The 21,613-nt window shown below is 51.2% G+C and overlaps 3 protein-coding genes across 12 annotated transcripts; 2 read left to right on the forward strand and 1 right to left on the reverse strand.

Annotated features, from left to right (window-relative positions):
* Nucleotides 1–9,325: 9,325 nt before the first annotated feature.
* Nucleotides 9,326–11,971, reverse strand: FGF21 (fibroblast growth factor 21). Of its 3 annotated transcripts, none has more exons than XM_060083382.1 (4): nucleotides 11,552–11,971; nucleotides 10,691–11,096; nucleotides 10,465–10,568; nucleotides 9,326–9,720 (listed from the first exon to the last, which is right to left on the reverse strand). In XM_060083382.1, the coding sequence occupies exons 2-4, from the start codon at nucleotides 10,920–10,922 to the stop codon at nucleotides 9,430–9,432; spliced, it is 627 nt and encodes a 208-aa protein (XP_059939365.1). In that variant the 5' UTR covers nucleotides 10,923–11,096; nucleotides 11,552–11,971; the 3' UTR covers nucleotides 9,326–9,429. The 3 variants fall into 3 exon arrangements, with proteins under 3 accessions (XP_059939365.1, XP_059939364.1, XP_059939363.1); XM_060083381.1 differs by having other exon boundaries at nucleotides 10,691–11,280; XM_060083380.1 differs by having other exon boundaries at nucleotides 10,691–11,971.
* FUT1 (fucosyltransferase 1 (H blood group)) lies at nucleotides 11,790–16,088 on the forward strand. Of its 3 annotated transcripts, XR_009530577.1 has the most exons (4): nucleotides 11,790–11,961; nucleotides 12,568–12,694; nucleotides 13,615–15,302; nucleotides 15,827–16,088. XR_009530577.1 is itself a non-coding variant. In XM_060083378.1 (3 exons), the coding sequence occupies exons 1-3, from the start codon at nucleotides 11,908–11,910 to the stop codon at nucleotides 14,712–14,714; spliced, it is 1,281 nt and encodes a 426-aa protein (XP_059939361.1). In that variant the 5' UTR covers nucleotides 11,790–11,907; the 3' UTR covers nucleotides 14,715–16,088. The 3 variants fall into 3 exon arrangements, 2 of the variants coding, with proteins under 2 accessions (XP_059939361.1, XP_059939362.1); XM_060083378.1 differs by having other exon boundaries at nucleotides 13,615–16,088; XM_060083379.1 differs by adding an exon at nucleotides 12,918–13,065 and having other exon boundaries at nucleotides 11,848–12,694; nucleotides 13,615–16,088.
* Nucleotides 16,089–17,405: 1,317 nt separating this feature from the next.
* On the forward strand, nucleotides 17,406–21,330 carry IZUMO1 (izumo sperm-oocyte fusion 1). Of its 6 annotated transcripts, none has more exons than XM_060084378.1 (9): nucleotides 17,406–18,096; nucleotides 18,458–18,532; nucleotides 18,915–19,001; nucleotides 19,262–19,282; nucleotides 19,630–19,710; nucleotides 19,900–20,000; nucleotides 20,265–20,418; nucleotides 20,755–20,962; nucleotides 21,204–21,330. In XM_060084378.1, exons 1-9 carry the CDS (start codon nucleotides 17,859–17,861, stop codon nucleotides 21,328–21,330), a joined length of 1,092 nt encoding a protein of 363 aa, XP_059940361.1. In that variant the 5' UTR covers nucleotides 17,406–17,858. The 6 variants fall into 6 exon arrangements, with proteins under 6 accessions (XP_059940361.1, XP_059940366.1, XP_059940365.1 ...); XM_060084383.1 differs by having other exon boundaries at nucleotides 20,755–20,823; nucleotides 21,204–21,318; XM_060084382.1 differs by having other exon boundaries at nucleotides 20,755–20,983; nucleotides 21,204–21,292.
* The last annotated feature ends 283 nt before the right edge of the window (nucleotides 21,331–21,613 follow it).

Here is a 21,613-nt window from a genome sequence, read left to right on the forward strand (position 1 = left end):
TTTGCAATCCATGTTCAAATGTTTTGGGAAATCTGAAATCGTGAAACTCATGGCTTGCTATTTTTAGCTGTCAAAGTAGTCAGTGAATGTTTAGAGGAAAGTTGATTGTTTGAAAATTAATTAATCATTACCAAAAAACTAAATAGTTGTGAATATTTGTGCCTGAACACAAAAGCTCTTCTGACGTTAAAAGATCTCATCACAGGGACTTCCTTGGTGGCGCAGTGGTTAAGAATCCGCCTGCCAATTCAGGGGACACGGTTCGAGCCCTGGGTGGGGAAGATACCACATGCAGCGGAGCAACGAAGCCCAGGCGCCACAACTACTGAGCCTGCGCTCTAGAGCATGCCAGCCACAACTACTGAGCCTGCGTGCCACAACTACTGAAGCCCATGCACCCTAGAGCCCAGCTCTGCAACAAGAGAAGCCACTGTAATGAGAAGCATGCACACCTCAACCAAGAGTAGCCCCCTGCTCGCTGCAACTAGAGAAAGCCCACGTGCAGCATCGAAGACACAATGCAGCCAAAAACAAACAAACAAAAAATAAATAAATAAAATTAAATCAAGAACCTAAAACTCTTAGAAGAGAGCTTTTCTTAGGGGAAAATCTTCATGACAATGGATTTAGCAAGACTTTCTTGAATATGACAGCAAAAGCATGGGCAACAAAAGTAAAAATAGATAAATTGGACTACATCGAACCTAAAACCTTTTGTACATCAAAGGACACAATCTACAGAGTCAACCTATGGAGTGGGAGAAAATATTTGCAAATCATATATCTAATAAGGAGTTAGTAGTCAGAATACAGAATGAACTTTTACAACTCAACAACAAAAAGCAAACAACCTAATTAAAAAATGGGCAAAGGACTTGAATAGACATTTCCCCAAATAAGATATACATATACATCTATATGATATACATATATAAGATATATGTGTGAAAAGATGCTCAAGGGAATTCCCTGGCAGTCCAGTGGATAGGACTTGGCACTTTCACTCAGGGGGCCCGGGTTTGATACCTAGTTGGGGAACTAAGATCCTGCAAGCCATGTGGCATGGCCATAAATAAATAAATAAAGCACGTTGCATTAAAAAAAAAAAAGAAAAAAGAAAAGAAAAGATGCTCAACATCACTAATCATTAGGGAAATGCAAATCAAATCTACACTATCACCTCACATAAATGTTCACAGCTATTTGGGTTTTTTTGGTAATTAGTTAATTTTCAAACAACCAACTTTCCTCTAAATGTTCGCTGACTACTTCCACAGCTAAAATACATCAGTGTAGAGTATATATACCATATAGGTATCATATAGTATATATATGATATATACTATATATATATATGTATATGGAGTTGTTTTTTTTTTTTTTTTGCGGTACGCGGGCCTCTCACTGTTGTGGCCTATCCCGTTGCAGAGCACAGGCTCCGGACGCGCAGGTTCAGCGGCCGTGGCTCACGGGCCTAGCCATTCCGCGGCATGTGGGATCTTCCTGGACCGGGGCACGAACCGTGTCCCCTGCATTGGCAGGCGGACTCTCAACCACTGCACCACCAGAGAAGCCCTGTATATGGAGATTTTATTATAAGAATTGGCTCACGTAGCTGTGGAGGTTAAGTCCCACAGTGTCCTATCTACAAGCTGGAGTGGGGAGGAAAGCAGGTGGTATAACTCATTCTGAGGCCAAAGATCTGAAAACCTGGGAGCTGGGTATCTCAAGGCTTGAGAACCAGGAGCTCTGATGTCCAAGGGTACAAAAAGATGGATGTTTTGGCTCAAGAAGTGCTAGAGAGGATTTGCCCTTCCTTTGCCTTTTTGTTCCATTTGGACCCTCAGTGGGTAGGATGACACCCGTTCACACTGATTAGGGTGGATGTCTTTACTCAGTCGACTGAATCAAATGCTAATCCCTTCCAGAAATACCCTCACAGACACACCCAGAAATAATGTTTTACCAGCTATCTGGGCATCCTTTAGTCCAGTCAGGTTGAGCCATAAAATTAACCATCACAGGCAATTCCTCGAAAGATTAAAAATTGAATTACCATATGATCCAGCAATACAATTCTGGATATCAGGGTTTTTTTTAAAGAGATCTTTGTACATTCATGTTCACAGCAGCACTTTTCACAGTAGCAAAAATGTGGAAGCAACCTAAATGCCCATTGATAGGTGAACGACTAAACAAAATGTGGTCTATTCATACAATGGCATATTATTCAGCCAAAAAGGAAGGAAATTCTGACATCTGCTACAACACCGGTGAACCGTGAAAACATCTTGCTAAGTGAAAGAAGCCATTCAGAAAATAAGTACTGTGTGTTTCCACTTATACTAGGTATCTAAAATAGCAAAATTCATAGAAGCAGGAAGTAGAATGGTGGTGGCCAGGGGCTGGGAGGAGGGAGGAATGGGGAGTAATTGATTAATGGGTACAGAGGTTCAGTTTTGCAAGATGAAAAAGTTCTGGGGGGGCTTCCCCGATGGCGCAGTGGTTGAGAGTCCACCTGCCGATGCAGGGGACGCGGGTTCGTGCCCCGGTCCGGGAAGATCCCACATGCCGCGGAGCAGCTAGGCCCGTGAGCCATGGCCGTTGAGCCTGGGCGTCCGGAGCCTGTGCTCCGCAATGGGAGAGGCCACAACAGTGAGAGGCCTGCATACCGCAAATAAGTAAATAAATAAATAAATAATAAAAATAAAAGTTCTGGGGATTGTTTGCATCCTAATGGTAATATACTCAATAGTAATGAACTGTACACTTGAAAATGGTTCAGATGGTAAATTGCATTTTGTACGTATTAGATAATAATTTTATAAAAAAAGATCTTGAACAGTCATTTTCCTCTCACGGCTCTACCCTTTAAAGTTATTGCAAGACGGGGTGGGACGAGCCTCTCTAGCCTTATCATTCAGTACATTTGCTGGCATCTACCATGTGCCTAGTTCCCTTGTGTATTTGGTGACTTTGGATTATGAGCTCTTTCAAGACTTCCTCTATGATGTAGTTGAGCAGCATCTCTCCAGAGAAGCTTTGCTTTGATTTGCTTTGCTTTGCTTTGCTTTAGCCAGAAGCCCTAGCTAGAGCTATCACTAGCCCAATATCGATACTATTAATTTCTAATCTTGGGAGCGCCTCCACCACTGAGTTTGATTTTATACCCCTTCCATGTGAGACTGGTCTGGTGGTGACACAGTTTTCAATAGAGAACCATGTTTCTTCCATTGAGACCCCAAATGGAAACAGGAAAATCTTGAACTTCTCTTAGTGTAGTTTGGTGGATTTTTAAAAAAAAATTGTGGTGGGAGTTCCCTGGTGGCCTAGTGGTTAGGATTCCAGGCTTTCGCTGCCATGGCCCAGGTTCAATCCCTGGTTGGGGAACTGAGAACCCACAAGCTGTGCAGTATGGCAAAACAAAAAAATTGTGACGACATACACATAATGTAAAGCTGACCATTTTAACTACTTACAAGTGGCATTAAGCACATGCAGATTGTTATGCAACCACCCCCATCATCCATCTCCAGAACTTTTTCATCACCTCACTCTGGAACTCTGTACCCATGAAGCAACAACTCCCCATTCCCCCCTTCCCCTGGCCACCACCATTCTACTTCCTGTTTCTATGAATTTGCCTATTCTAGGTACCTCTGATCAGTGGAATCATACAGTATCTATCCTCGTGTGTCTGGCTTCTTTCATTTAGCAAAATGTTTTCAAGATACATCCATGTTAACATGCTTCAGAATTTCCTTCCTTTTCAAGGTTGAATAACATTCCACTGTATGTGGGTTGGTGGGATTTCAAACACCAGCCTTTCATTGAAGTTGTGGCCCTTTAAGCTTTGCCTTGAAAATGTGTCCCTATCACAGAACCAGCAGATTCCAGGAAGCCGCGTGGTGATTCACACTTTCCACTTGGAGTTTCACTTATTCCTTATGTTTCTTTTCCCCTCTGTCTCTTCCTTTTCTCTCACCTTTGCCTTCACCGTCTTTCCTTTCCTTTTCTTCCTTCCTTCCTCCCTCCCTCCCTCTTTCTTCCTTTCTTCCTTCCTTCCTTCCTTTCCTTTCTTTCTCTCTTCCTTCCTTTTCTTTCTCCCTTTCTTTCTTTCTCTTTCTTCTTTTTTTTTCTTTGCCATACGCGGGCCTCTCCCGTTGCGGAGCACAGGCTCCGGACGCGCAGGCTCAGCGGCCATGACTCACGGGCCCAGCCACTCCGCGGCATGTGGGATCTTCCCGGACCGGGGCACGCACCCGTGTCCCCTGCATCGGCAGGTGGACTCTCAACCACTGCGCCACCAGGGAAGCCCTCTTTCTCTTTCTTTTCTCTCTTTCTTTCTTTATTTCTCTCTCTTCCTTCTTTCTTTCTTTTTTCTTTTCTAATTCTTTCTTTCTCCCTCTCTCTTCCTTCCTTCCTTTTTGTCTTCCTTCCTTCCTTTCTTTTCTCTTTCTCTTTCTTTCTTTCTCACTTCCTTCTTTCTTTCTTTTTTCCTTTCTCTTTCTCCCTTCCTTCCTTCCCTCCTTTCAATCTTTCTTTCTTTCTTTCATGGGTGGGATGGGGAGAGGACCTGGAGATTTCTCTTTCTTCTTAGAAGCTCATTGATGCATTTTGAAGGATGTTTGGAAAGAGGCAAGATAGCAGTAGGGGCTGGAGCATGGATTTCTTTGGGGCAGGAGTAACTTTTGCCTGATATAATTTTGAATTTATGGAAAGTTTCAAGACTCAAACAAAGAGCAAGGTAGGTGCAGGGGATTAAGGGGTGTAAACTACTATGCATACAATATATAACCTACAAAGATATATTGTATAACACAGGGAATACAGCTAATATTTTATAATGATAAATGACTATGGTGTACACCTGCAACTTATATAATATTGTACATCAACTATACCTCAATTAAAAAAAAAGACTTGTAGGGATTTCCCTGGTGGCGCAGTGGTTAAGAATCTGCCTGACAATGCAGGGGACACGGATTCGATCCCTGGTCTCGGAAGATCCCACATGCCGCGGAGCCACTAAGCCCGTGTGCCACAACTACTGAAGCCCGTGCGCCTAGAGCCCGTGCTCCGCAACAAGAGAAGCCACCACATGAGAAGCCCACACACCACAATGAAGAGTAGCCCCCGCTCGCCGCAAATAGAGAAAGCCAAGCAACCAAGACCCAACACTGCCCAAAATAAAAATTAATTAATTAATTAATTTTTAAAAAAAAGAACTCCATGTATCCTTAACTAGGCACCCCGATTATCGCTATTCCCGCCCCATTTTGCTTTCTCATTCACCCTCTATGTCTATATATTATCATGTATTTACCTTTCCAGAAATATTTGAGAAAGCATTGGAGATACCATGCCCCTTTGTCCCAAATACTTCAGTGTGTATTTGCTAAGAACAAGGACATTCTATTTAATAACCGCAGTACAGAGATCAAACCCAGAAAATTTTAACATGGATAAATGACTACTATCTAAAGTTCAGAACTCATTCAAATTTCATCAAGTGTCTTGTTAATATCCAGGGTATCACCTGGATTACTCAATGAACTGCATTTCCTTGTGCTGACTCTGGTCTCTGTTTATATACATAGTTTCCCCATCTTTTGCTTGACCTTAACATTTTCCAAGAGTCGAGGCCGGTTGTTTTGCAGACGGTTGTCGGCTGTCCACTGGAATTTGTTTGATGTTTCCTTGTGATTAGATTCAGTTTAGGCAGCAGAGTTTCTTAATCTTCCCAAATTCCACCCCTCCCCACCCGGAGACCCAGTTGGATAGTAGGAGCTCACAAACAATGCTTTACAAAACCAGCCGACAGTGGAGCCCCATGAACCCTGAAATATGAGTGGGTGAGGCCAAACCAGGGCCAGTACAGGAAGAAAAGGAAAGGAGCAAAAGTGCTATGGGGCTTCCCTGGTGGCGCAGTGGTTGAGGGTCCACCTGCCGATGCGGGGGACACGGGTTCGTGCCCCGGTCCGGGAAGATCCCACATGACGCGGAGCAGCTGGGCCCGTGAGCCATGGCCGCTGAGCCTGCGCGTCTGGAGCCTGTGCTCCGCAACGGGAGAGGCCACAACAGCGAGAGGCCCGTGTACCGCAAAAAAAAAAAAAAAAGTGCTATGAAGATTGGAAACTTCCCACCAGTCCTCACCTCTAGAGGAGAGGTTGCCCTCATAGCTGAGGACTTGGTGAGATAATCTGAGAACAACAGCAGCAAATGGGGTGTGTGTGTGTGTGTGTGTGTGTGTGTGTGTGTGTGTGTGTATTGGGGGGGGTGGGACTTCCCTTGTGGCCCAGTGGTTAAGAATCTGTCTTGCAACACAGGGCACGCTGGTTCGATCCCTGGTTGGGGAACTAAGATCCCACATGCTTTGAGGCAACTAAGCCCAGGCAGCGCAACCACTGAGCCCATGCACTCTGGAGCCTGTGCGACACAACTAGAGAGAGAAGCTTGCACGGTGCAACAAAGAGCCCACGCACCGCAATGAAAGATCCCACATGCCGCAACTGAGACCCAAAGCAGCCAAAAATAATCATAATCATCATAATAATAAATAAATATTTTAAAAATTGTGTGTGTGTTTGTGTGTGTGAAGCTTCACAGGCTCCAATTAGTAGTTGGGGTGTGCTGGGGTGGTCTGGGTCCTCCTCAGAGATCTCAGAATTACTCAAGGAATCTCTCTTTTGGAAGAACAAAACTCCATACTTAAAAAAAATTATTATTGAAATCTATTGACAGATAACATTGTATAAATTTAAGGTATACAGCATGTTAATTTGATACATTTATATATGGTAATATGATTGCTATTGTAGTGATAATTATCATCTATCACGTTACAGAATTATCCTTTCTTTTTAGTGGTTGGACAAAGCTCTATTCTTGTGAAAACAAATGGAAGCAAAACCCAGATTGATTTTGGCAGGAACTCTAGGGGTAAAGGAGAGAAAAAGTTCAGGTACCGGGGGGCAAGTAAACAGAGGAGGTATATCTCTCTCTGAAATATTGGCAATGTGGCTATGCTGAGAGGTTGTATTTTTTCATACTGTATGGAAGCAGCAGAGAGTAAACTATGAGAATGATGAGGCTAGGAAAGCTATCCTGGTCACCCCACTCCCTACCAAACAAATTCCTCAATTAGTTACATGTGAGCAAGAGAAGATGGATTGTGGCAACTGCATATAGAGATGTGTACTGAGTTAAATAGCATCCCCTGGAAATGCCCGTCCCCTGGAACCAGTGAATGTGGCCGTATTTGGAAATAGGGTCTTTATCAAGTTAATATGAAGTCATGCTGGGTTAGAGTGGTACCCTCGTAAGAAGAAACAGACACTCGGGGAGAAGGTCATGTGAAGATGGAGGCAGAGATAGGAGTGATGTGTCTACAAGCCGAGAGATGCCAAGAATTGTCGGCAACCACCAGAAGCTGGGAAGAAGCAAGGAAGGATCTTCCCCTAGAGCCTTTAGAGAAGGCATTGCCCTGTTGACACCTTGATTTCAGACTTCTAGCCTCCAGAACTGTGAGAGAACAAACTTCTGTTATTTTCAGCCCTGTAGTTTGTGGTACTTTCTTACCGCAGCCCTAGGAAACTAACAAATCCTCATTCCATTCTCCCACCAGTTGGTGGCAGCCACTAATCTGATTTCTGTCCCTATAAATTAGCCTTTCTCCCAGAATTTTGGATTCAATAGGCCTGGGCTCCAGAATGTGCATTTCTAACAAGTTCCTGGGTGATGCTAATGCTGCTGGTTTGGGGCCACGCTTTGAGAACTGCCACTCTACAGCATCTCAAGTTTAGACCACTGGGGTGCAGCTTCCGGCCAACGAAAGAGCCAACGAGGGCCACCCCCCAGCCCCTAGAGCTCACTCTGGAATCTGGAATCTCTGTCAATCAATTCATCTACCAGCTCCCCTTCCCGGACTGGCTGCCCAGTTTGCTGTCCATTTCAAGGGGAAGATCTTGTAATTCTTTTGGTGCGTGTCATAGTTCCTCAGTGATCACACTTTGTACCTCACCCAGTGGAGGCTGCCGGGAGTCAAGTCTAGAAGCATTTGGAGATGAGGAGGTGGATCCTGAGGAAGGTCAGCAGCCCTGTGCCAGGCAGCAACCTCAGAGGATGGTCTTTGGACAAGGGAACACTAACCTGCTTCTACCAGAAAGGAGGCTCTACACGTCGGGAGCTCAAAGTGCTCAGACAGAGTGACAGGTGCTCGTTTGAACACATTTTGCAGGTTCCCTGTCTGATTCCCTCTCTCTGGGTCCCCGCCCCCTTGTGGCGTTTCAGATTCTGTTTCCAGTGAGAACTCTCCCCTGACTGAGCCAGACTGGTTCCATCAGAGTGGGAAACTGTATTTTCTACAAGACACAGACCTTCATTTTCTCCAGGCATTGAATCCCTCCCATGACCTTCTGGGACCCACACTTACCTTCCTTTTGACTGAGATGTTCCTCTCACTTGGACCTTGGAATTTAGATCAAGGGCTTGAGACCACACCTCCTGCGAGGCTGCAGTGGTCAGTCAGACACCTGGGGTCCAGCCAAAGCTGACCCACCCCTGTGAAATGTAGTCTAAATCTTTGACTTCAAATCTTTCCTAACCAGGAAATAACTTGAAGAGCAATATGGAAATCTAAGTTGTGGAAAGGGAGGAAGATGGGCAACGTGCTCACTGAGATTGGATTCTGTGACAGTCATTACACTCCAAAGTCCATAAGCACCTGGATGGAAGCATTCAGATTCTCAGGTCCTTTTCCTGAGACCCAGGACTCCCAATCTTCAGCCCCTCCTCTCTCAGACCAGGGTGCCCAGGTTCTTATTCCCCTGTTCTCCAGGATCCAGGTGTCCAGATGTCCAGCCCACTGATCCCTCAGGACCCAAGAGTGTGTTCCTAGAACCAACTACACCCCCAGAATCCAACAGTCCTTGTCCCAGCCCTGAGGACCAAGATGTCTTTCCATTCCTAGTGCTAAATGAACCCAGAAAACTACATTTCCCATGAGGCTGTGGGTCTGCTGTGTCATTTTTTAAAATGTCCCCCGTTATTGAGTTATCTCAGAGAAATAGTTCCACAACACTAACACAAGGTTGGGAACAGGGGGAGGCGTAGGGGGAGAATAACAAGTCCTGTCCTGTCAAAGGGCAGGGATAGTCCAGAGTCCCTGGGAACACCTTAGTGGAGCAGAAATCTGAGGGCTGGCTAGGGGAAGGGGGCAGAAAGGCTGGGACCTTCCCACAGCCCTGTGGCAACGTGGGGGGCAAGGAGAGCCAAGGAAGCTGACCCCATTTCCTCCCTCAAACACATGTGCTCACTCTGATCCTCCTCTCAGACTCTTTATTATTTCAAGTAAGAAAAAAAAGAAAATAAATAAGATAAATAATACAATAAATAAAGAGAAGACTCAGTAATAAACAGCCTGTGGCTTCAGGAAGTGTAGCTGGGGCTTCGGCCATGTGAAGGTCCCACCATGCTCAAGGGGTCCGAGGAACCCACGTCGGGAGGCTCGGGGGCCAAGATCCCTGGAGGCTCCAGGGGTGCCGGGAGGAAGCCTGGCAGTGGCAGGAAGCGAGCAGGTCCCCGGGGGGCCAGGTCCCAGTTGGAGGAGCGGTGCGGGGGCAGGCGGAGTGGAAGGCCAAGAGCCTCAGACTGGTAAACGTTGTATCCATCCTCAAGAAGCAGCTCCCGGAAGCTGCAGGCCCGGGGGTCGAAGTGGAGCTGAGGGGATGAGAACAAAGATCAGAGACGTGGGATTCCTCTACACCTGCCTCCTGCAGGAACCCCAGCTCCATCCTCTCCCAGACTCAGGGGTGCAGGCCCCCAGCTCTTTCTCCTTTCAGACCACAGAGTCCTGTCCTCCAACAGCATGTGGGAGTCCCGGGACTCCTGGGGAGCTGGGGGAACCCACTCCTTCCTCAGATGCAGAGTCCAGGTCCCCAGCCCCTTCCTCAAAACCACAGAAGCAGGCTCTTCCTTTACCCCTAGGCAGTCCCGCCAGGCTCACCTCCTTGCCCTCACTTCACAGAGAAGAATATTCCAGCCCAGGGATCAGTGGAGGCTCTCTAAGTCCTGGCAGGGGCATCTGGCTAGCACCCAAGGTCATGTTCACTTTACAGGCCATCGATTCCCAGAGTGAACCTGCACCCAGCATGAGTCAGGCCTGTAGGAGCCTGTGTGGTCAGCACGGGTTACGAGTCACAAGACTCGGTCTCCCAGGTCATTCTGTCATTCACAGGCTTTGTGACTTGGGGCTGGTGGTGGCCCTGCCTGAGCCTCAGTTTCCTCTTCTCGTGAACATGGATGACAACAGCTGCCCCCTCCAGGGATTGTGGCGACGTCGGGGCATTCAGAGAGCATCGAGCCAAGCCTGGCCAAGGTCAAAGGTGCAAAACATGGTCCCCCAGCCTGTGAGGGTGGGGAGAGGAAGGGTGGAGCGCACGGACAGGGGTCCTGGGAACTCACCGATCCATACAGCCTCCCCTCTGGCCCCTGGCACAGGAACCTGGATGTTTTAACTCCCAAGATTTGAATGACCCCTGGCTTTAGGGCTTTCAGCTCCAGAAGACCTGAGAGGAGAAAGTGATTAGGGACTCAGAAGGCCTTTGCCCATCCCTCTCCTCCCTCAGAGCCAGGAGGCCAGGCCCCAATTCTCTCCTCCCTCAGGACCAGGCCCTACACCTACACTCACTTTCGGGGCTCTGGCGGGCCGTCCCCACCACTGTGCCATCGGCCCTGATCTCCAGGTGGGCCTCCGTCTCCTGGGCGTCATCCGTGTAGAGGTATCGCTGGCGGACTTGGCCCCCAAATTGGAGGAGGGGGCTGGAGTCAGCAATGGGGTGTGCCTGGCAGGCTCCCAGCAGGACAGCTAGCACAGGGACCCACAGTCCCAGGTGCTCGAATTTGGCCCTGTCCCAGCCCATCAATGGTTCACGTCCTCAAGTGAGGTATGGGGTCTGGGCTTTGAAGACCTGAATGGTCTAGATTCTGTTTCAGAGCCTGGGTGTCGGGGAGAGCAGATTCACAATGGCTTCTCTGGTAGCTGAAATGCCTGGGTCCTCTTGCACGTAGATTCACAGCTGACAGGACACCCAAATCTCTTGGGAAGAATGCAGATGCTCCAGAATTTATATCCAGACAGACCCGCCCAATCACCTTCCCGACGCTTGACCCTTGATATTTGACCCACATGGCAGATGCTAGAATTCCACGGTGGCCAGGTCACCCTGAACGGATGATGCAATCAGGGGTCCTTCCAGCTGGGGCCCTGGGCTCCTGGGTCTGAGACATCAGGGGGATAGAAATGTGATGAAGTGGGACCTGAGTGAAAGGGGCTGGGGGCCCAGACTGTTTGGTCTGAGGGAGGAGGAAGCTGGGGTTTCAGACTTGTGGGTCTGAAGAAGCAGGAGGCTGGGGGTTCAGGCTCTTGGGTCTGAGGGAGGAGGGGGCTGGGGGCCTGGACTCCTGAGTCTGAGCAGGAAGGGGGCTGGGATCCACCTCTCTGCCTGACTGATGCAGATTGTGTCCCACAACTGGCATTTCTGCGTCTCACCTGACTTTCTGGGTTTCTGGGGGTCAGACACTGAGGTTCCTTGGTCATCAAGAAAGCAGCAAGTGCCACATGATCTAAGCGTTCCTCCTCAAGGACACAGGAGTCCTGGTGTGGGAGCTTCAAACCAACCTACTCACAAATCCCAGCCCAGGCGCTCATACACCAAACATCCCAGCCTCCTCCTCCTGGACCCTGATGCAATCCTGATGTTTCTTTCACCAGAGAAGCTAAGCAAGATCAGACCGGTGCCCTCAAAATAGCCTGGGGAAGTGGGGGGAGGGTGAGAATCTTTGACTCAGAGTTGACAACTGACCCAGGCTCAGGAGGGAGAAGTTAGACCCAAGATCCCAAAGGGAATGAGGGGTTGGGCAATTTCCTGGAACCTAAGCGTGCAAGAGTCTGAACACCAGGTCTGAAGGCGGCGGGTGACTGGAGGCCCGGACTTCTCATTCTGAGGAGGGGCCTGGGGGCTGGGAGTCCTGGGTCTGGAGAAATTATGATCAGATCTCTAGAGAGTCAAGTCCAATTCCTGGGTCTTTGCTTTCTTGAATGGTAATGGTCAGGCCGCTCGGGCCAGGCTGGGGGCTGGTGGGGAGAAGCCTCGGTGGAGGGAAACCGCCTCAGGTCTGCAGAAGAGGGAGGCTTTTGCTCCTAGCCGGGTCTGCCTCGGCCTCTGTGGAAGAGAGTTTCTCTTCCACTTCTGCTTTCTCCGTTCCCGTCCTCGGGAGAGGCGGGACGTTCCCTTCTAGAAAGCAGCAGTCAGGTGCCGGACGCTAGGATTCCCTCAGAAGGAGAGACTGGGAGCCGGGACTCTCGAATTTGCGGGTGGTTGGGGCGGAGGGGGGATCGGCGGCCCCCGGTGGGCGCGGGGACACGTTCCCGCCAGAGGCTCTCACGCCGGGACTTAGAGCCGACGGAGGCTTTGCACCCGCCCATGGAGCAGCCAGGTTAACAGGTTCTGCATCCGCACGGGAGGGCGGAAGCCGCTGGGCCGTGGCCTGACTCGGCGCATCTAGGTACACAGGGCGGATGGCGAACCCAGAAACTGGAGGGGAAGAGGGAGAGGTCGAAGCGCTGGGTCCAGCGTTGCAGCTGGGCGCTGGATCTCGGTGTCCACGGAAGGATGGGCTGCTAGGAGGCCAGGTAGGCTGCCCCGGGCTGGCCGATGTCAGGCAGGAGGGGGGCTAGGGCGCGGGTCTCCTGGTCCGGGGGAGGGCAGAGGGCGGGGGCTGCGGCCCTAGACCGGGAAGCTGGGGCTTGGCGCCAGGGAAGGGGCGGGGCTCCTCCTCCGAGCTACCTGCCGGCCGGGGAGGTGGGGGCTGGGATCTTCCGGACCGCGTCCTCTCTCCTACTTCCCCTTCCCGAGCCCTCGCAGCCAGTCGGGGGAGGCGGCGTGGAGGGGGTAGGCCTGTCGGCCCTGGGAACCTGGAGTCCAGGGTTCCGGGGGCCGCCGGATGTGGGCTGCACTTGGGGCCGGAACGTTCCGTTCACGCCAAGCTGACTGTGGAGCTCAGGTAAGTGAGAAATGCAGATGCCTCGGACCCAGGAATCGGGCGTTCAGTCCCAGGAGGCGCTCCCCCAACCTCTAACCCCCTATGACCCCCAGGAGTCTCCTCTACCCCGACCCCCAACTCCTGCTTCTCCAGGAAACAAGATCCCCCATCCAGGCCTGGACCTCCAGCCTCTCATGTTCTACTTGGCCTGTTGCTTCTTGCCACCTCCGTGGTGGACTCCGCCCCTTACACACAGGTTCACTGAGAAAGGAGTTGGGGGAACAGTGTCCAACGTCAGTGGGCCTTACTGCCTGGGAGAGTGAAATTCCAAGATGTGAGGACAAGGTCCTGGACCATTGCTATTTTGGAAACCACTAATTTTCACCATCTTCCATCTGCCGAAATTCCAAGCCCTTAGCTTCTCCTAATTCAGATCCAGGAGCCCTGATCCCCTTTTCCCTCAGACCCAGGTGTCCAAACCCAGAGTTTCCTCATTCTCTCGGGCGTCTCCTCCTTGACATTCATTCTCAAGCTTTGAGTATCTCGTAATTCACTTTTCTTCCCTTGCAGCCATGTGGGCACCCAGGTTCCGTCACCTCTGTCTGACCTTCCTGCTAGCCTGTGTTTTTGCCTCAATCGTCTTCCTCCACGTCCACCAAGACCTCTTTCACAATGGCTTAGGCCTGTCTGCCCTCTGTCCAGACCGTAACCCAGTGATATCCCCTGTGGCCATCATCTGCCTGTCGGGCACACCCATAAACCCCAACGCCTCTTTTTCCTGCCCCAAGCATCCTGCTTCCCTCTCAGGAACCTGGACTATCTACCCAAATGGCCGGCTTGGGAACCAGATGGGGCAGTACGCCACGCTGCTGGCCCTGGCCCAGCTCAACGGCCGCCAGGCCTTCATCCAGCCTGCCATGCATGCCACCCTGGCCCCCATCTTCCGCATCACCCTGCCCGTGCTGGCACCTGAGGTGAACAACCATATGCCTTGGCGGGAGATGGAGCTTCATGACTGGATGTCGGAGGAGTACGCCCAGCTGAAGGAGCCCTGGCTGAAGCTCAGCGGTTACCCCTCCTCCTGGACTTTCTTCCATCATCTCCGGGAACAGATCCGCAGTGAGTTCACCCTGCACGACCACCTTCGGCGAGAGGCCCAGAGTTTACTGAGTCAGTTCCGGCTCAGCCGCACGGGGGACCGCCCGAGCACCTTTGTGGGTGTCCACGTGCGCCGTGGGGACTACCTGCAGGTGATGCCCTATCACTGGAAGGGTGTAGTGGGTGATCGCGCTTACCTCCAGCAGGCTATGGACTGGTTTCGGGCCCGGCATGAAGCCCCGATCTTTGTGGTCACCAGCAACGGCATGGAGTGGTGCCAGGAAAACATCGACACCTCCTGGGGGGATGTGATCTTCGCTGGCGATGGGCAAGAACATGCTCCCAGCAAGGACTTTGCGCTGCTCACACAGTGCAACCACACCATCATGACCATTGGCACCTTCGGCTTCTGGGCCGCCTACCTGGCTGGTGGAAACACCGTCTACCTGGCCAACTTTACCCTGCCTAACTCCAGCTTCCTGAATATCTTTAAACCCCAGGCCGCCTTCCTGCCTGAGTGGGTGGGCATTAATGCAGACTTGACTCCGCTCCAGATGTTGGCTGAGCATTGAGCATCAGGGAGACTTTCTGAAATAGTCTGATCAACCTAGGGCCAGTGTCATGTATCTCTGGAAGCCCAGAAGCTTCTGGAGAAGCTGGTGGTCCTGCAGCTGGTGGACACCCATTTCTAGAGTGATTCTAGTTGGTTAGACTTGGAGAAAAAGGGGAGCTGGCTTTCTGCAACTGCCAGAACATTCTAGAATCAATGGAAGATCTTTTCATGATGTCTGGCAATGTCTGCAGAAGCTCATGGCAGTTCTAGAATGCACAGTACCCACCTGTTCTTCCCAGCCCATATCCAGAGTACTTCTAGATCACTGCCCCACCAGGAACAGGGAACTCCCTGTTCCAGCATTGACCATCCTGGTCTTTTTGAGAAGAGATGTTTCTCTTCCCTGGGTCATCAGGACAGAAGGAACTCATGGATGTGCTATAGCAAGCACTCACCAACTTCCCGTCTGTGTTTCTGGAATGATTCCAGAGGAGGGATTTTTTCCAGAGAGGGTCAGCTCTAATGCCTGTAAAGAACCCTGTGGGGACCTTCCAGAGGGCTTGGGATTCTGGAATTCCAGATTACCTTGGCAAAGAAGCTAACAAAGGTAAAACCAGCAGCCCAACACCTCACCACTGCTAGAAAGGTTGATGGACGACAAACTCTGTAGCTGGGGCAGTTTGTGTGACAAGTGGAACTTTATGCAACATTTCAGCCCCGGAAAACCACAGATGTGCTAAAACGTGGGAGGGGTGGGGGAAGGGGTGCTGCTGGATGCTGCCGCTTAAGGAGCAAGGCTCTGCAGAGATCTAGGGACACCTTTTTTTTTTTTTAAGCTCGAAACTGCCAAAGGTAGACATGCACATCTTGGCTCCAAGTTCATGTTGCTTTACCCAATTAAGGAAGTTTCCTCCTCTGCAGCTGGGCTGCTGGAGAGTGATGGTGTAACAGGGAAGAACAAAATCTCACTCCATGTTGGATCTGTTTCTTTTATGTTAACTTTTGCTTTCCCTTGCTTTTGTTACTATAATCACTAAAAGGATGCTATCTATAGCTATAAGCATACATAATGGTCTGCATGGGGAACCCTGCCCCTCTGCCTGAATGTTAAACCAAAGTGCCTTTGTTCAGCTCACAGGGAAACATCCTGCCCGCCCACCCATGAAGGTCTGCAAGAAAGAAGAAATTAACACCCCCCTTCCCTGATGCTTGCCAAGCCAGGAGATGTTTTGCAAGACTTACGGCCTTTTACTTTACTTCCTCACCTCCTCCCCCTCTCTGTTCTATAAAAGAAACTAGCATCCAGGCCCCATAAGATGGTACTCTAGGACACTAGTCTGCCCTCTTCTCAAACACCCGGCTTTCTGAATAAAGTCACTGTTCCTTGCCTCAATACCTCATCTCCCAATTTATTGGCCTGTCATGCAGCGAGCTTGGACTCGGTAACAATGGGGTTGATTTACTGAAAGTCAGTTGGTGTAAGGGTGCCCTGTGGGCTTGCAGAAAGCTGCGGGTATTGTGCCCCTTGCCAACCACTCCCTGCCCCTGAATTCACAGAGCCTCTAAATCTGGCTTTGGGTAAGTCAGGGATGAAAGAATCAGAAGGTATGCAGACCCAAGACTGGTCTCCAACCCAGGCAGGAGCACAGGGTCTGGCCAAAGAGGATGGGATCCTTGACTCAGATTTCAGGTCTCCCTTGAGGCTTTTTGAAGGAAGCAAAGGTAGACACTTTAATTACAGAGTTGTCTGAGAATTTAAGCCCTTTCCTAGTCTTCTCAGGGAGTTTTGGGGGACCAGTCCCTACTCAGCTGCCATAGGTGGGAGAGAGGGAGGTATGAATTAAAAATCCTCATCACCAACCCGTCTCTGCAGGTTTTTTTGAGTCTCGTGTGCATGAGGCTGTGTGTAAGTGAGTAGGAGTAAAGGTGTGGAGCTTCCGGGGACTCTCACTTCTCATGTCTTGGGATACTGTTCCTGCCCCCTTGTTACTGCACTTGTGTGAGTTATGGTCTCAGAGACCCAATTCCTTTCCCGGACTCTCAGCACTGCCCTCCAGACCTCTCTTTCCCCTGGGACCTCAGCATCCAGCCCGAGGCTGGAGAAAGAAGGTGGAGGGGTGGATCGGGGAGTGAGCAAAGATTATAATTTTTTAAAAAAACAATTTTTGGCCGCGCTGCTTGGCATGCGGGATCTTAGTTCCCCCACCAGGGATCAAACTCGAGTCCCCTGCAGTGGAAGCGCAGTCTTAACCGATGGACCGCCAGTGAAGTCCCAATATTATAATTCTTGAACTACATTTCCCATAAAGCTATGGGGATGTCTGCAGTAATCTGCTATGGAGAGACCCCAGGGCCTTCTGGGAGTCGTAGTCCTAGGGCTAGAAAGGACCACTTCCCACGTTTTCGTGGCTAGAGGACAGTGTTTCCCGAGGGCCGTGGTCAGCTAGCCAAAAGCCTGGGTCCTGGGGCCCAGAGAGGGGCGGAGATTGAAGGCTAGAAGCCCCTTCCTTAGCTTGGAAACCAGAGCCCACAGGATAAGTCCCCTTCGGTAGACGCTGGGAAAGTTCTAGTCTGAAAAGGGGGCTGTGACATCATGGAGCTATGGGCGGGGCCTCCCTTTGTTGCGGTCCAATCAGACTAAGAGCTGGGCTTCTGGGCGAGGCCAAGGAAACCTCAGGGAATATCTCTTGGGAATTTGGGGTCCCGCGTGGGTAGCCGGAAGGCAGAGGCTTGGGAGCTCCTATTAGTAAGGGGCGAACCGTGGCTGTGACCCCCAGTTAAAAACTGTCTATACCACGCAACCAACCTCACCCTCACCACCCCCCTCCGCCAAAATCCTTAATTTTAGTCGTGGGGAAAAGAGTGGAAAAGAGTTAGACCGGCTTCCTACAGGGCTGTGTTCGTCCTCTCTGAAAGCCCTCAGAACCTGGACTCTTCAGCGAACCCTAGTGTTGGAAGGTACAACAGTCAGGAGTCAAGGTCGGGCTGCGGCTGTTGAGAGTGCTTCGGGACTCCTCGGTTTTCTAATGAGAAGTGTGCGCCCTGCAAATTGGGGCTCCATTAGTCTCGGGGAAGGGTTTCTCTCCGTTTAGCGTTCACCTTCTCGGTTTGGCGTAAGAGGAGCCTTCCCGCAGTTCGGCGCGAACTGCGCGCTCTGGCCGCAATGGGGCCGTGGCAGCTTCCCCTCCTGGTGGCGGCTCTGGCCGGCTGCCTGCTTCCTGCCCGGGGCTGTGTGATGTGTGATCCAAAGGTCGTGGAGGCGCTAAACTCCTTGGAGACGGATTACCTGCCTGGCCACCTGGAGGCCAGGCATCACAAAACCGTGATGAAAAGGGTAAAGCAGACAGTGGAAGCTTTCAAGGACCTGCCGATTGACGAGGATTCCTATATGGGGGTCGTCGGTGAGGGCGGAGTGCGACTCCTGGGTCCTGGGAAAGGAGGGGTCTGGGGCTAGGATTGCTGGGCGGTGCTGGGGAGAAAGGGCTGGGGGTACAGTCTCCTGGGTTCGGGAATGGAGAAGGCTGGGATGCAGATTCTGGGGTTCCCCAAGGGCTGGCACATACTGTTCTCCCTACCTTTTATCCTGCAATTTTATTCGATATGTAATAAATAAGACTACAACTCCCAGAAGGCAACAGCGTGGGTTAATCCCTTTACCAGGCCAATCCTTGCCCATTGGCTCCATGGGTGTTGTAGTTTCTAAGACTAGGTGAGCCAACGAGACAGCAATGCTTGGAATCTGGGGTTTATCTCCCCCCACAGATGAGGCCACCCTGGAAAAGGCAGCTTGGAGTTTGCTGAAGGATCTGAAACGCATCATGGACAGTGATGTAAAAGGTAAATGCACAGAGGGGGCAGGAGAGGGCTTCCAGAAACTCTCAGGGAAGTGATTGCTGGTGACACCTGGTCTGGTGGTCAGGTACTGGACTCTGGAACCAGACTGCCTAGGTTCAAATTCTGGCTCTGCCGGTTACCTAGCTGTGTGGCGTTGAGCGCTTTGTCACCTCTAAAATGGAAACCATAACAGAGCCTTCATCCCAGTTGTTGCTTAGCCCAGTGGCCAGCATTATGTTAAGTGGTCATTAAATTTTATTGTCTTTCCCTGAGAAGACCCAAAAGCCAGGCTCTGCAGACAGAGGTCAACTTCCTGTACCTCACATCTGGGAGGAGCAGGAGGGTGGGGGTGGGGACTACTCTGCGTCATCCTGCTTCTTCCCAGGTGAGCTCTTCGTGAAGGAGCTGTTCTGGATGTTGCACCTGGCAAAGGATAACTTTGCCAGCTACGCTGCTCAGTTTCAAAAAGAGGGTGAGAGAAGATGGGAGTCCGGCATCTCAGCCTTCTCTTTTCACAGTCCAAGAGTCCCTGACCCCAGCCTTCTGCTTCTCTGAGACCCATCCATCAGCTCTCCCAACCCCTTCCTCCCTCAGACCCAGGGGTCCAGACACCCAAGTCTTTCCTTCCTGGAACTCAAGAGCCCCAGCCCTAGCCTGTTCCTTCACCCCCTCTCTCATCCCCTTTAACACAGAAATCTGATTTTTTTTTTTTAATTCTTTCTACCGAGGCAGCTTTTTGTCCCAACAAATGTGGTGAGTCCGGATTATGGGAACTGGTCCTCTATCCCTCATCCCTGCCCCGTGAATACCCAGCCTCCGTCTTTTGGGTCTGTGTGTTTTTACATTCTCCGCGTGGAGAGGTTCCTGGGTCTCCCGTATTCCTTTTGCACCTCGGACTTCTTGGGAAGCGGGCATATACTTTTTGCACTCTTTACTGAGCTTGTTTAGACCGGCTTCCTACAGGGCTGTGTGCTAGCCCAGCCCCGCAGGCTGACCTCCTCAGGATTCGGCTCTTGAGCCCGCCCCGGCCCTTGGCCCTGCCCTCTCCTCTTAGCCCCGCCTCTTAGTGGGAGAACACAGCCTCGATCCTGCCCCTTCAGGTTTGATGTTGCAGCCTCTGATCTGGTGCAGTACCTGCCAGAAGCAGGTTCACTCTTGTCGAAAGTCCTCGATTTGCGGAGGTGAGAGAGCTGGGCCCAGCCGGAGGGGTTGGCGCAAGAGGGGCGGAGCCAGAGGAGACATCTAGAGTCTAAAGAGGTCGGAGACTGGAGACAGCCAACAAGAAAAGGCGGGGCGAGACCAAGTGGAAGGGGGTTGGGAGAGGGCCCAGAACCGTGAAAGAGCATCCCACAGTAACCCCCTATCCCCAGAGCGCAAAGTCAAGGTCCATCAAATGGAAGATATGATCCTGGACTGTGAGCTCAACTGGCATAAAATCTCTCAAGGCCTGACTGACTACAGCTTTTACAGGGTGGGGCCCTCCAACTCCCTTTACCCTTGAACTCCATCAGGCTTGCATGAGCCCCCTGGCCCCTGTCTCCACAGGCCTGCACCCATAATGCCCATGACCCATGACCTACCAAGTTTGTCTTCTTCTGATCCCCTGGGACCCCAGGCCCTGACCAGTACACCCTGGACTCCCATCTCCCCACTGAAGCCCCATGATTTTCTCACCCCTGTACTCCCCAACCCCTGAATTCCCCAGGCCTCTGTGACACTTTGAGCTTGGGTCTAGGTTTGGGGGAACAATTCTGAGACCTTGATGTCCAAGGGGAAGGAGCCCACCCTGACCAAGACCATGGTGCGTCCAAAGGATGCGGGCATGTACCGCTGCGAGCTGGGCTCCGTGCAATCCAGTCCAGCCACGATCATGTATTTTCATGTCACAGGTCAGTGCTGGGGAGTTGAGAGAAGTGGGATTCAGGGTCCTGGTGTATGTGTGTGTGTGTGTGTGTGGGCGGCTTCAGGGGCGTGGCTTATGGGGCATAACTTCCCGTCGGGGTGTGGTTTCAGGCCACGAGGGTATGGCTTCCTGTCCTGAGTGTGGCTTCTGGCCACTGGGCCAGGGCTCCCTTGTGGGTGTGTTTGGGCTTCACGCAGTTGGAGGCGTGGTTATGACCCGGAGGGCCTGGGTCCTGGGGCAAGTTACTGTGGGGAGAGCTTGCCTTGGCCTTGGCGGGACCTTTGCGCCCTCCCAGGACAACTCCCTACCCCTGTTCTATCAGTATTGCCCAAAAGAATCGTGGAGGAGATACCGTCACCAAACACTGAAACCAAGGATGAGGTGGCCCCAGGTGAGGTGACTTTGGATCGCCCCCAGACGGCCACAACCCTCCAGTCACAGTCTCCGAAGCCAGAGAAAGTGCTGGGAAGCCGCCTGGTCGGGCTGCTGATCTGGCTCTTTGTCGTGCTGATAGCCAGCGTTGCCACCTCGTGAGCCGCCCACCGAAGAAGGCAGGGTTTGGAGCGAGGGGCGGGGGCTTCCAACTACCTAATACAGAAGCGGGTCTCCAGCCAAGGAACGCTGAGAGCCGGACTTCCTCTGGCAGCGGGGCTTACCTGGGAGGGCGAAGCTTGGATAATTGCTAGAATAAGACCAAACATAGGGAGGCCGGGAGGGGTGTTCCTCCCTCATTAGGACCTAACCTGTTTCTGCTATTTGTACCCCAACAAGGATACTTTTCTCTCGGTCTGGGAAAGTGATCGATTTCATAAAGTCCTTCTGGTTCAGCACTGGCAGTGGAGCTGCTCAGGACTCTGGGGTTTCAGAAGAAAAGGCCAAAGAATCAAGGAGAAAATAAATATTTATCTGGTTGTCTAAGTATCTGACTCACTCCTCCGGCCTGATTCTAACTTTTGGTCCCCCTAGGGAAGCCTGGGGATGGTCTTCTGTCTGAGGGAGGAGGGGCTGGGAACCTGGTCCTGTGGGTCCTGGAAGGGGCCAACTGGCTGCGATGTAATTCCAGAATCAAGGAGTGGGGCCGGGCCAGCCTTCCCCAGGTCTCCTCCCCCAGGCCCGGTCCCCTCACAGGACGCCCCCTCCCCGCTCTTCCTGCCGGTTTCCTCTTGCCTTTTCCTGTCCCC

The sequence above is a fragment of the Mesoplodon densirostris genome, chromosome 19 (assembly GCF_025265405.1).
Source record: "Mesoplodon densirostris isolate mMesDen1 chromosome 19, mMesDen1 primary haplotype, whole genome shotgun sequence".
Taxonomy (NCBI): Eukaryota; Metazoa; Chordata; class Mammalia; order Artiodactyla; family Ziphiidae; genus Mesoplodon; species Mesoplodon densirostris.